General features: G+C 43.9%; 1 protein-coding gene across 1 annotated transcript in view; it reads right to left on the bottom strand.

Moving 5' to 3' along the window:
* LOC101989326 (signal-regulatory protein gamma) overlaps positions 1-14,253 on the bottom strand; it is a 62,802-nt gene that overhangs the window by 1,046 nt on the left and 47,503 nt on the right. Inside the window, exons 2-5 of the mRNA XM_013353159.1 lie at positions 9,769-10,086; positions 7,536-7,856; positions 3,883-4,191; positions 1,017-1,343 (exon numbers count right to left, since the gene is read on the bottom strand). Of these exons, the coding sequence (XP_013208613.1) occupies positions 1,017-1,343; positions 3,883-4,191; positions 7,536-7,856; positions 9,769-10,086 (1,275 nt within the window). The remainder of the gene's footprint in view (positions 1-1,016; positions 1,344-3,882; positions 4,192-7,535; positions 7,857-9,768; positions 10,087-14,253) is intronic.

Here is a 14,253-nt window from a genome sequence, read left to right as displayed (position 1 = left end):
CTCTCTCTCTCTCTCTCTCTCTCTCTCTCTCTCTCTCTCTCTCTCTTTCTTTCTTTCTTTCTTATTGCCAGGAAGTTTTAAGTATTTCCCAATTCTCATTTCATCCTTGGGCTCACTGCTCTACAGTTAGCTCTCAGAAATAAGAGACCTGAGTATTACCTTGAATTTTCCCAACAAACACTGCTTAAAGATCTGACATTCACCAATGTGCCAGCATGAATATAATTAATGCTTTGTCCCCATGGTCTAGTGGTCACTTAATGTAACCTTTGTTGTAATCTTAGAACATTGGAATTATCAGTAACATCTTATAGATGAAGAAATAAGATTTCTGAGAGATGGTTGACTGTGTTGCCTAAATTTACACAATTATAATGATTGGAAATTAATTAGAAAACAACTTATATAAATTCAAATAATAGTAATGGCTGGCATTTAGTATAGACAATCTATCAATTATATAGACATTGTATATTAACATCTAGCCCTCAAAAGGATTCTATAAATTAGGAAACCTGATTCACACCCTATTGCAGATAAGTAGACTGGTGAATAAAGGTTATATGTTTGTGAAATAACTAGGTAGAATTAATTAATTATTATTAGAGTGGGCATAAGGCAGTCCCCAGATATGACTGTTCAAGTATTATAGAATGGTGTACAAGCAAGCTTACCCCCATACTTCTGAGACTACTTTAAATCAAACTCTTAGTGACAAACATCTCATGGCCACTAGTGACAAACATCATGATCTCATGGATCAGCACTATGCTAAACTTTCTCTAGGGCATTTTCAGCGAGGTTCAACTGGTAGAACATTCTCCCAATGGAAATGGAAGACCCATTCTGGGTGGTCACTCTAAAGGAAGCCACTGCCTATTCACGAAACTACAGACTCCTAATCTGGACGAGACATCAATGAGTTTCATAACTCCTTGTCTTTCTAGTGTCTTCTGTGGTGCAATGAGCAAACCAAGGTGACCTCAATGTGCACAAGAGAAAAGAGACAAACTTACTTAGGCTCCCAACGGCTTTGGACGTGATATAGGATGGTGCAGAAAATATAATGCTGGCCTGGATGGGAGGTTGTGCCTCGTGTTCTACCTTGCAAGTGAGTACTTGATCAGGCCTCTGCAGTGATGTGTTTATCGATTGCAAGATTTCCAGGGTGTAGGACCCATCCTTATTCCTCTTGGGTGTAGGTTGCTCCAGTCTCTTGAGCACATGGCAATCCACTAGCCAGGTGAGATACACATTCTGTGGATAGAATCTCTGCACATGGCAAGTAACAGTCACCAAACTGGAGAGAGCGGAAGACTGGGACACTCTCACTGCAGGAGGGACTGAGACAAAAATTCATATAAAGCAAACAATTACTGCAGGAAATCTACTGGAAGTCCTTTGAGGGTGGGGTCATCTGCTAGGACCAAACCCAGTGCCTACCACAAACAAAGATTCAGGTATTGGTTAGCAGGTGCATGAATGGAGAAATGCATGCTGGGATGAGAGTGGTAATGCAGGTTTGGATAGATGGATGGGAAGATGGGTTGATAAGACACATCCCAATATTTCTTCTTTTCATTTTAAGCTCTAGAAAATGTATCAAACCCACTTAGTAAACTACAAATCAGTTGCCCTACTCTATGACTTGATAATCCCAAGATTTGGAGATTCACAGATACTAGGTGTTAGAGACCAAGATACTAAGATTTTTACATAGTAAAAAAGAACTCTTTAGTTTGGAGAAGTTAAACAATTTGTCCAGTGTTTCATGTAGCAAATTGTGGGGTTACTGCAGAGATAGAACATCTACTGCTATATTATAGTGATAAACAAACTATAAGTCTTCCGAAATTAGTATCTGATGGCTTCTAGAAGGAATTTGGTTGGAGTTTTCAGCATACAATACAATGTGTTCACAACGGCAGACAATGGACACAGGGTTGAAAACCCCATCATGATCCTTTACAGAAGTTTTCATGTGAAGTAGCAGCATGGTAGAAACAGAACACTAAGCAGAAGGCTGGGTGGTCTAGGTTCTGGGCCCTACACTGATGTCAAAGTCAATCAGACTTTGTGTAAGCTGCTTTTGCTCTGCTTCTGAGATTTTGAAATTAAGGCATTTTCTAAGGCCAAATCAACTCTCTGACATCTAAATTAGGCAGATTTCAGCTCGTTGTCTAGAGTAGATAATATAAGTCTTTATGTATTACAACTTTAAGGAACTCAGGGTTTGAGGCCTGAAGTCCTGCTTTTAGACCTAAGACAACAGAAAACCTAGCTGGAGATATATGTGCTGTGTAAGAAAAGGTTGAAACGGTAGCTAGTTTGATAAGTAATCAGTTCATTTATGAACATTTCTATGTTCTATGACTTTTCTTCCTTACACAATTGTACTAACCTCAGGGAATTACGTAAGAAATACTTGGGCAAAGAGGCCTCCCTGAGAAATAGAAGAGGTTTTGTGGGTGGACTGGAGACGGGTGGGGATAGGGACATGAGGGATCAGGTGGGGTGGGATTGGGGGGAGAACTAAAGAGCAGACTGGAAAGGGGGTCATTTCAGGGTCTGGTAGAAAACTGGTACAAGGGAAACTCCTAGGAATCTACAAGGAAGACCCCAACTAAGACTCCTAGCAAAAGAGGATATGTGGCCTGAACTGGCCACTTCCTGTGACCCGGCAAGACTATCAGTAAAGGCACTGGGACACCAAGCCAACTACATAACCTTTGACTTACAGCCTGTCTGGCCTATAGGATGTGTTGGGATGTGGGTGATACAGAGACTGAGGGAGTAGCCAACCAATGATTGGTCCAGCCTGAGACCCACGCCACAAGAATGATCCCACCCCTGACACTGCCTGGAGAGCTGGGACCCAGAGTCTGGATGGCCTAGAGACCTAAGAGAGACCCAAACACAACTGGAGAAAACGCCAATGTAATGATGACCAATGATATTTTACTATACTCATAGATTGGTCCCTAGCCTCATAGTCATCAGAGAGGCTTCATTTAGCAACTTGTGAAAACAGATGCAGACCACAGTTAAACATAAGGACGAGATCAGGGTCTTCTGCTGAAGAGAGGGAGAGAAGATTGTAGGCACCAGAGAGTCAAGGGAATCACAAAGAAACAGAATCTACTAACCTGGGCTTATAGGAGCTCAGAGACTGACCCAACAACTAGAGAGCCTGCATGGACTGACTTAGGCACTCTACGTATATGTTACAGTTGTGTAGCTTGGTCTTGTTGTGGGACTCCTGACAATGGAAGCAGGGGCTGTCTGACTCTGTTATCTGCTTTTGGGACCCTATTCCTCATACTAGGTCACTTTGCCCAGCCTTAATACAAGGCAAGGTGCTTAATCTTACTACAACTTGATACACCATGTTTTGCCGATATCAGTATTGGTCAGTTTTGAACCTTTAAATTTACTCCTAGGTATGAGACATCATGATCTCCCTGACTTTACAGATCTACCAAGCACTGGCGCATCCTATGAAGATCAACGAAAGGAAAAATCAGACTCTCGTCCAGGTCGTAATGATCTCAGGACAACACAGTCCCCACACTTTAGAAGCTCACCAAGCCCTTCTAGTATTCTTTCTATAGAATAGCAATACTATAACCAAATCCCAGAGGGTAGACATTCTATCTGTTTTTCAGATGAAGAAAGTGATTCTGAGTTAATACAGGTAGTTATGACAACAGCAAATGCCACTTCTGCATAGTCAGTCTGAGCAGAGCATGGCATTAAGAACGTCACAGATTCTGCTTCTGGTGTCACCACCAAGTAAGGCCATTCCTCCACGAGTAAACTGACACCAAGAGCAGCCCACAGCCCATCTCAGCATTACCTTCTCCAGAAAGAGAAAAGTCTTACCACGGAGGTACTGGTCCAAGGTGATGACCTTCTGGAAAACCACAGACGATTTGTGCTCAACCCGGCAGAGAACTGAGGAGAGGATGTCGCTTCTCTCCAGGGGGACAAGCACACTGCTAGTCACATTGTAGCCCTTTCCACTGGATAAGACGTGGGTCTGGGTTTGGAGAAGGCTGTGGTTGTTTTTGAGCCAGGTCACAGTAACCTGCCGCGTTGGTAACTCAGAGGAGGTGTACTTCAGCTGGATGCTTGTCCCCGGTGAGTACCGCTGCAGGGGGCCTTCGAGGTGGTTAGCATAGTCTTTCCTTCCTGAAAGAAGAGATGCTCCACGTCACATCAAATTCCAGTGCCAACAGTTTCCTGGAGCCCCCCTTGCAAAGTCCCACCGCTTCCTCTTTCGTGGAGATTTGGATATTTCCTGCTGGTGGGAGGATTCTGAAGCTGCTTGCAGATGGCAAACAATAAGACCAAAGAACACGCAGCTCAGAAGACCAACACCACATAGAAAACACTCATAGCAAACAATGCCAGGCTCCCAGGCTCTTCCACATAGCTCAGAAGACAACACCACATAGAAAACAAACACTCATAGCAAACAATGCCAGGCTCCCAGGCTCTTCTAGAATTTGTCAAATCCCCCTCCCCCAGCAACTTTACATGTAGCTGTCAACATCCCCAGTTCACAAGCAAGAGAAAGGAGGCAGCAATGGATGGGAGAACAGGTCCAGGTCTGTAATTAGTGGCACAGCCAGGAGTTCAAAACCAGGTAGTCTAGTCCTGGGGTCTAGGCCTCTGACCTTATACTCAGTCTTTCCTTCAGTCATTGCTAAAGGGAAATTTTTCTTTTTTTAATTAATTAATTTTTTTTAAAAAAACTACCTTTTCTCATTTTGCATATCAATCCCAGTTCCCACCCCCTCCTCTCTTCCCGCTGCCTCCACCTTTCCCCCTATCCCACCCCATCCACTCCTCGGAAAGGGTAAGGCTTCCCACAGGGAGTCAACAAAACCTAGCACATTGCTTTGAGGCAAGACCAAGGCCCTCCCCTACTATATCTAGTCTGAGCATGGTATCCCTCCAAAGAAAATGGGTTCCAAAAAGCCAGTATAAGCAGTAGCGATAAATCCTGGTCCCACTGCAAGTGTTCCCACAGTCTGCCCAGGCATACAACTGTCACCTACATTCAGGGGGCCTAATTTGGTCCTATCCTGGTTCCCTTGCTGTCAGGCTGGAGTTGATGGACTAAGGGAGATCTCTTAATGCCCATAGGCAGGCCTTAGACTTTGGGATCCAAACTACATCTGTAACACACACACACACACACACGCCCCAACAACTTAACTTTTCATGCCTCTCACTCTTTAACAAAGTGGAGTGAATCTTATTTCTTGGGATTAATAAGTAAGGAAGCTGATGTTGAATGCATCATGCTTGGTAACTACTTTTAAAGTGTCAACGACAACATCAAAAAATCTCTAAGGACCACTTGAGGGGTTGCTATTATCTTTAAAATAATAAACACAGGCTCATGCATTGGTTTCCCCAAAGAGTCCCACGATTCTGCAAGTGGCATTCCTACATTCTCAGGTCTAGTTCTGGGAGCAAGAATCACCCACTGGATTTCCTGATGAGTTCCCCCAAGCCCATCTGCACACATCTAGCTCCAGAAGTACAGCGTTCGCAGTGGATCTTCCTAGTAAGCCAGTAGAACCAACAACTAACCATTCCATCCCTGAACCCAAGTCTAGCTCTGGCCACACAGTTCTTGCACCATCCCAGCAGGAAGTAAGGAAGAATCATACTTCAGACACACAACCAGGGAAAGAAATCCACACGCCTAGGTCAATAGCAAAAACACAGCTATGAATGGCCAGGTTGGCATGCCCAGCCCCAACAATCACTAGTACTATAGAAACATTTCCCACTATAGGATACCTAGATGAACCACGGGGAAAAACGTAAAGGAAAAATTATAAATGTTATTGAAGAATACAAAGAGTTTAAAGAAGACACAGACAGCCCAATGAACTTCAAGGATATATCAGTAAATGCCTGAAAGATGCTCAGGAAAAGATAAAGTTCACATATAAGCTCCAAGAGCTGGGGATGGGGACATACAGGATAAAGCTGCAGACCTGGGCTCTCAGGCATCACTGAAGTTTAAGTACTTGGTTGTTGGAACTGAACGGCATAGACAGATGTGACATTTCCAGAAAAGCAAAAACCTTCCAATAAGATTTGAGAAATGATTTGTGACAAGCATAAGGTCTGTACTCTCAGGTGACAAAGAAGACAGCATACGGAAACACCGCATCGAGCTTGTGATCTGGCAGCTGCATTGTAAGCCTAGTGCTGCTGGCTGTGACTCATTACCTTCCTCTGGCTGCTGCCTGCCTGCTCTCATAGTGTGAGCTGGGACAGCGGGACCGCTGCTATGCAGTGCCTGCTCTTGGGTGATGAGCGCTTGGTGCTCTGTGGGTGACACGGAGGGAGGGCTCTGAGGGCTCTAACCGGATAGAACAGGGTGTGAGTAGCTGTGAGCAGGAGTCTGGTGCTGAGGACAGGGATCTGGGGTGCGTGGGAAGGGACAGCTCCAGAGATGTGTTAGTGCCTTGTATACAGCTCTCACCATAGTAATAAAATAGAAAAACTTGGTTAAAACATCATGAGACTTGCTTCCTATGAAAAAGCATTATTCTGGGGTGTGTCACCCAGATCTATACATCCCACCTTGTGGATATTTGTCTTATTTCTACTGGGCAACCAAAACAGGACCCAAAGAAATGTGAAGATCATTACCTTTGAGAATTCTTACAGCAACCAGAAAAGGGCTGGTTCTGCCACAGGACTAGATGGGAATCAGGGTGGAAGCCTGCTATGAGAATGGGCTGTTTGGTTGCCTGGCATCTCCACTCTTTCTCTGATAGCTGCTACCTGTTCTACAATACACTGCAGAGAGCCCACGTGCACTGTAAGGAAAAGCCCGCACGCTGCCGTCCCCGGGCTTGCCCGTGCCTGACATTTTCTTGTATCTCTCCCTGACTGTGCACCTGCACTAACAGGTCTGCTTCAGAACAGCAGTCCCTTCTCCCAAGAGTGTGAAGCTTAGCTGGATAAAGAAACAAGGAAGCTCTGGATTGTAACGGCACAGCGCCCCCTTGTGGGAGAATAGTGTGAGTCTGCAAAGAGTGAAATGGGGAAGAAAGAGAAGAAATCAGGAGCCCTGTGCATAGAAAGGAAGGAAAGGAGCAGAGGAAGGGAGTGATGGGGAATTGACACCCACGCTGTGTGACCCTTTCCCTAGCTAAGGAAGTCAATAATTCTGGAGCTCTTCAAAGTTGATTTCCAGAAACATCCAACTGAATTCACATCCTGATTAATTGCTTTTCCCACACATTATTTGGAGCCCAGCTGCCCTTAATCCTGGCGATTTCTGGGTTAAGAAGAAAAAAACTTGACATGATGAGTGCAGCAAGGGAGACCATTTCTTGGTGGAAATATCTGGAAGAAAGGGGGTGCAGGTGTGGGTGGGGCTATGCCACAGCATTCTCACTAAGGAGGGCGTCCTTTCTCTACTTCTACCAAGGGTTTCTCCGAGTCTCTAGCCCTTCAGTCACAATGCCCTGAGAACACAGAGGAGACAAGGCACACACCTCTGCCCTTAGTGGGGTGCTGTGCTCCAAGGGTGATGTTGACCCACAGCGGAGGCTGGTCAGACTGGAACACCCAGCAGCTAAAGGTGCTCTCATCAGACATGGCATCTTCCTGCAATGTGTGCTTTAGAGAGTATGTCCCATCGGAGTTTCTGGTGTTCTGCAGGTGCTCGACAGTAAGCATCTTGTTATTATTCTTAGTCCAGGTGAGCTGTCTGATTGGGGGGTAGAAGTGATTCACGTGACAAGTCAAGGTGACTCTTTGATGCGCATGATCATGGATCCCTGGGGGTTCCTTGGTGATCTTCACTGTGGGGACAACTAGACAGGAACAAAAAGCAAACGGAGGTGACATTTTGGTGCTGTCTTATTTCCCTGCCCCAGGGTCTCTCGATCGTTTTGTTAAGATTTGATTGATTGGGTGATTGGCAGGCTCCCAAGAATTCTAAAATGCCCTTGAACTCACTATGTAGCCAGGGATAATCTTGAGTTCCTGATCCTTCTGCCTCCACTAAGCCATCTCTTCAGCTCCTCTTTTCTTTTTCTTTCTTTTTTTTTTTTTATTTTTTGAGACAGGGTTTCTCCGTAGCTTTTGGTTCCTGTCCTGGAACTAGCTCTTGTAGACCAGGCTGGCCTCGAACTCACAGAGATCGGCCTGTCTCTGCCTCCCGAGTGCTGGGATTAAAGGCGTGCACCACCACCTCCGGGCTTCCTCTTTTCTTACATTCCAGCTAGTCTAATTTGTGCTGTCTCTACGCTCCTGGCACTGGAGCGTGCTTGACCTACCAGGGCCACACCCTTAAGGTAAACTCTCTCATTCCTTCAGAAAGCACAGGAGACCCACAGATATGGGGCAGGGTCCATGAAGACCTACATCTCATGCTGGAAGTCAAGTGGCCTGATCTCCTGCAATTCTCTTCCAGCTGCTGTGAGTTCCCAATGAAGAGAGTTCACGAGTTCACCCTTTTTAAATGAACAAGATTTATATGTTTTTATATGTTTCATGTAAGATAAGTAGGGACAAGTATTCATGAAACAAATATTCATGAAACATAGCTGGAGACACGTGGATATGTAGTCTGGTCTGTGTTTTAAATATTCCATATTGTGACATAGAATCACAGGAATTATTAAAGTGAATTGCCCCACAAGATCAGGGACTCTGTAATCACAACACCTACAGCACTGTCTGGCACACAGAAGCTGTTCATTGTTTATTGAGTGAATAATATTCTACCCAATGCAAATGATTCCCCAGAACTTAGGATCTAATGCATAGAAGACAAGCACCCCGCCACTGAAGGAGAAGCTCAGCCCTGTTTTTACTTATTTCATTTTATTTCACTAAATTGTCTCGGCTGGACTTGAACTCAGTCTTAACCCCTACAGGTCTGGAAGTTGTTACATCTTTGCCTGTTTCCTAAGGAGTTGAGATTACATGCCTTATTGTTGGGATTAATGAGTCCTGGGATTAATGAGTCCTGGCCTTCAGTTGCTTTTCCCTCCTAGAACCTTCTAATATAAGTTACTAGAAGCTGTGCCTAGTTAGCGGATCAGAGGATCACCTGTTGACCATTAACTGCAGTGCATTTAAGTCTACATGGTGTTACTAAAGATGGGCTTTCTGAACCAGCGTTGGGAGCTGTGTGTGTTAGTCTATCTCTGCGTCTGAGTTTTCAACCTCCAGCCCCTTGCCCGAAGCTCGGTAACTGGGTAATAGCGCACCGAGCGCAGACACGGGGGCGCAGTGTGCGGCACCTTATCCCACAATCTCTCTCTAATAATAAATATTTAGAAATTTTAAACATTGGCAATGGTATGCATAGGGCAAATATATTTAGAGAGAGATGCTAGGTCCATACAGTAGTAAAATCAAACACTCATAAACAACTTACCACACATTAGACACAGTTCCTTCTTGGTGTTCTAGAAAAAACAACTGCCTTAATCTTCAGAGGAAACTTACCAGAAAGGTGTTGGTTTTATTCTAATTTTTTAGGGAAACTGGGGCACAGACCATTTAAGACACATGACCAATATTATACAGCCTATGAAATGGCACAGCTAAGATCAAAACCCAGATGGCCAGCCCATGGAACCTGTACTTTTCATCCATATCCATCTGTTCAAGGCTGGCAAGGATCAATTTCTATTTCTCATTGTAAAACAGGGCTTTGGGCAAAGCCTCCGTGCTACCAGTGCGGTCCCACCGTGTATTTAACTGCTCACTCACCTAGGATCACGTGGGAAAGATTGATGGTCATTGTTAGGGGCTCATCGAGGTCCTCATGGGTGACTTCACAGGTGATCTGAGACAAGATATCTTGTTTGATCAATGGTACCCACGCCTTGCTTGTGACGTAAAAAGATACATTGCTGATAGGCACCAGTTCTGGGGCTGAGGCTGGGAGTTCATTATTGTCCTTCAGCCAATTAAAACTGAGGTTCCTGGAGCTGAAAGGGCCAGCGGTGCAGTTAAAAGGGACTAAATCTGAAGTGCCTGTCTTTTTCCTCTTATCTGGGCCATTCAGAGAGATGAAAGGCTTCCCATCTGAAAAAACAAAAAACAAACAAACAACAAACTCCAGATGTGAGCATCTTCTCATTGTTAGAATTACCAGTAATACACAAGAGTATGTAAGCCCTAACAAGGCCTGTCTCATGAGTAATAAAAATTATCCCTTTTCCTGAGGTTTAGAGCAATGGCTCACTCAAATCAAAACGCATTTCCCTGCGCCCATGCTCAAGGGAGAATATAGTACCTGTGCTATCTGACATTGAGGGGGATGCAAATGGACCATAGCGAGCAGCCAATAAAATATGACTTCTGTGAGGGTATGAGTGTCCCCAGGAAGCCCAGCATGTGCAGAGAGAGAAAATGAGGAGTCACTCTACAGGGTGGTGACAAAGGACATCTTGAGCTGAAACAAACAAAACTGTGGGTAGTAGTGGTCCATGACTCTGATCCCAGCACACAGGAGGCAGATCTCTGTGAGTTCGAGGCCAGCCTGGTCTACAGAGCAGGTTTCAGGACAGCCAGAGCCACACAGAGAAACCCTGTCTCAAAAGGATAATAAAAGAAAAACTACAGTAACGGAGGAACAAATAAATCCATCTATGGGAGAAGACATGGCGATGCCATTGGGGCCTGAGGAGAGAGAGCACATGCTTGGACATACGCCCGAGAAATCGAGCTATGACCCCGCTGTACCACTCTTCGGCTGCCTCGGGCAGCAAGACTTTAGGAGGCTTCAGAAAACAGGTCTTTCCACAAGACTGCAGCACTGCTTTCCACACGGGCAGGCCTAATTCTGTGGCTTGCACAGTCTTTTCCTGCTGGTTCCAACAGTGAATGGATAACAAAATATTTGGGATACACACACACACACACGTACACACACCACATGTTTGTGATATTGAGCTTTGAAGAAAAATGTAATCACAAAATCTGATGGAAAACGGATGGACTTCTAATGCATAATCTTAAGTGAGATCAAAAACCTCAGGTTGAAGAAAAGTGCATATTCCCTCTCATAGGTGGAATCTAACCAACCATATACACATATATGTAAACAAAGTAGAGATGAGAACAAGAAAGGCTGTGCGATAGGAAAAGAGAAAGAAATGAATGCAGGTAGTGGATATAACTTATGAAATAGGATACAATATTCAGTTGCTTCAGTTTCACCTCTGTTGTAGATTTTTTTTATTTTGATGGTAGGTGGATATATAAAATATATTCAATATTGAAAGTGTAAAGTCCAATGAAGCTACACAATTTCCATTCAAAATGGACAGCCTAACTGTATAAAAGTTCATTGATCAGTCTCCATGTTGGGTCTAGCTAACTTCGGTGTGTAATTTTTATAAGTTTTTATAATAAAGTTGGTTTAAAATTTTTAGATATCAAAGAATAAATAAAGAAAACAGTATAAAGAATCTACAAATCTGAGAGGTGATCCTTTGAGAAGATAAAGATTGACAGACTGCTAGTCCAATTAGTTGAAAGAAAGGAGACAGATAGCTCAACAGAACCAGACATGATTAGGAAAACATTATAATAGACACCAAAGAGATCTAGAAGATTCTAAAGGAATACCTTTGGAATCTATACTCCATAAGAAAGTAAAATAAACAAATTTCTAGATTCTCCCAAACCACCAAAGATGAGCCAAAAAGACATAAGCTACTTAAATAAACCCAAAACAAATACAGAGATGGAAACAGTAATAAAAATAGAGATAACAAACCAAGCAAAACAAAGCAATCCAGGCTAAGACCGATTCATAGCAGAATGGTGCAAGACTGGCCAAGATCTACTGTAGTTCGAATTCTAATTGGTCTTAATAATAAAAGAGCAGAGAAGTAAAGAAGCCACTAGTGAGACCTTTCACCTCTGCTGAATCCCCAGACCAAGGTGGGCATGATCCTGTCTCCATGAATCCTCAGACTGAATGTAATGACCTCCTGTCTCCTCCCTCCTTATATTTCTCTCTCCCTCGCCATATCCCTTCCTGTCTTCACCTCCCTAGTGCTGGGATTAACTGTGTGTGAGTCCCAGGTACCTGGATTAAAGGTGTGAGACACCGCTACTTGATTCTGCTTCTCTTTTCGACTGGATCAATCTCATCGAAGCCCATGGTGACCATGAACTCATAGAGATCCGCCTGACTCTGCCTCTTGAGTGTTGAGATTAACAGTGTGTGTCACCACTGCCTGACCTCTATGGCTAACTAGTGACTAGCTCCATACTCTGATAGTCACGCGAGCTTTATTTGTTAAAGCACAAACAAGATACCATCACAATCTACCACAATACTCCTAAATTACTTTTTTAAAAATAGAAACAGAAGTAACACTTCCAATCTCGTCCTACAAAGCCAGTGTTACTCTACATACAAACCAGGCAAAGATACAACTATAAAGATAACTACAGGCCAATGTGCAAGGTGAACAGAGATGCAAAAGTTCTCAACAAACTAATTGCAAACTTAATATGGGTGTGCATTTAAAAAATCATCTACCACTATCAAGTTGGCTATCTCCTGGAAATGCAAGGATTGATAAGTACTCAATGCATTTAATAAATCATATGAATGTCAAGACAGAAATCATGTGCTCATCTCTATAGATGCCAAAAAGGTCTTTGACAAAAGGTCAATATGTGTTCATTATATAAATTGTAGAAGGACATCAGCGGCCACATGTGACAAGCCCATAGTCCACATCATCTTAGATGGAAAAGCACTTGAAGCACTCCTGCTAAAATCAGCAGTGACAAGAGCTGTTCACTCACCCCATTTTTGCCTTATAATGCTTGGAGAACTAGCTACAGCAATAAAACAGGAGACACAATGAATGGGGTTCGGTCAGAAAGGAAGTTGAATTATCCCCATTTCCAGAAGATATATAATGATGAAATCCTTCTATGACTAGCATGATGGCACAATGAATTTTGTCAAAGGCCTTTTCTGCACCTATTGAGATGAGCATATGAGTTTTAGCTGAATGTCCATTTATATAATTTATTACATTTATACATAACAGACCCCAAAGGTCCATCAGAAAGCTTCTAGAAATTCTCATCAATGTCAACAAAGTAATAAAATACAAAATCAACTTACAAAAATCTAAATATGCCTTTCTATATACCTATAACAAAAAAATCAGCCTCCACATCTCCGATTTTTAATATTGTCTTGCTTTCAGTCCAGCTCTGGGACAGGCACCATGTAAACTTGGAATAATCACTGCAGAAGCTCAACTGTGCCCCAGTGTTCAGATACCATGCAGGAGCCAAGGGAGGGAATCCTTGGCATCTCTCACTGACAGATGAAACAAACTAAAAAGGAAATGTGTACCTGGGGTCACACAGGCATTGGCCACTCTGATGCCTTCAACGGCAAAGTTTACACATAAACTCCAAGGTGGGGAGGGAGACATGCAGAAGAGGGACAGGCATAATAAAGCTGCAGACCTGGGCTCTTATCTGATTTTTATGGGGATAAAGAATTCTAGTCATGGAAGCTGCTAGGGGCTGGTTATAAGGGTATATATTACTGGGAGCATTTGTAACATGAAAAGAAGGAGGAGGAGGGAGGAGGGAAAAAAGGAGGAGAAGGAGGAGGAAGAGGAAGAAAAAGGAGGAGGAGGGATAGAAAGATTGTGTTGTGAGTAGTTTTCTTAGCGCTCAGATTTTAGCTCCATTTGCCTGTTGTGTTGTCTTTATTTGGACTCTGAGAGGGATCCTTAAGAGTTCCTGCTAATTTGAGAGGCATTTTGTGATAAACCTAAGGTCTGCATTCTGAGGGGCAAAAAGTGAAGCATACGGAAACACCGCACCGAGCTTGTGATCTGGCAGCTGCTCTGTAAGCCTAGTGCTGCTGGCTGCTGACTGTGACCTTCCTCTGGCTGCTGCCTGCCCGCTCTCATGGTGTGAGCTGGGGCAGCGGGACCACTGCTATGCAGTGCCTGCTCTGTGGGTGATGAGCGCTTGGTGCTCTGTGGGTGACACGGAGGGAGAGCTCTGAGGGCTCTAACCGGATAGAACAGGGTGTGAGTAGCTGTGCGCAGGAGTCTGGTGCTGAGGACGGGGACCTGGGATGTGTGGGAAGGGACAGCTCCAGAGATGTGTTAGTGCCTTGTATACAGCTCTCACCATAGAAATAAAGGGACAGCTTCAGAGATGTGTTAGTGCCTTGTATACAGCTCTCACCAT

The sequence above is a fragment of the Microtus ochrogaster genome, unplaced genomic scaffold, assembly GCF_000317375.1.
Source record: "Microtus ochrogaster isolate Prairie Vole_2 unplaced genomic scaffold, MicOch1.0 UNK3, whole genome shotgun sequence".
NCBI classification, from domain to species: domain Eukaryota; kingdom Metazoa; phylum Chordata; class Mammalia; order Rodentia; family Cricetidae; genus Microtus; species Microtus ochrogaster.
Note: the sequence above shows the minus strand (reverse complement) of the source record. Positions and strands in the feature narration are given on the sequence as shown.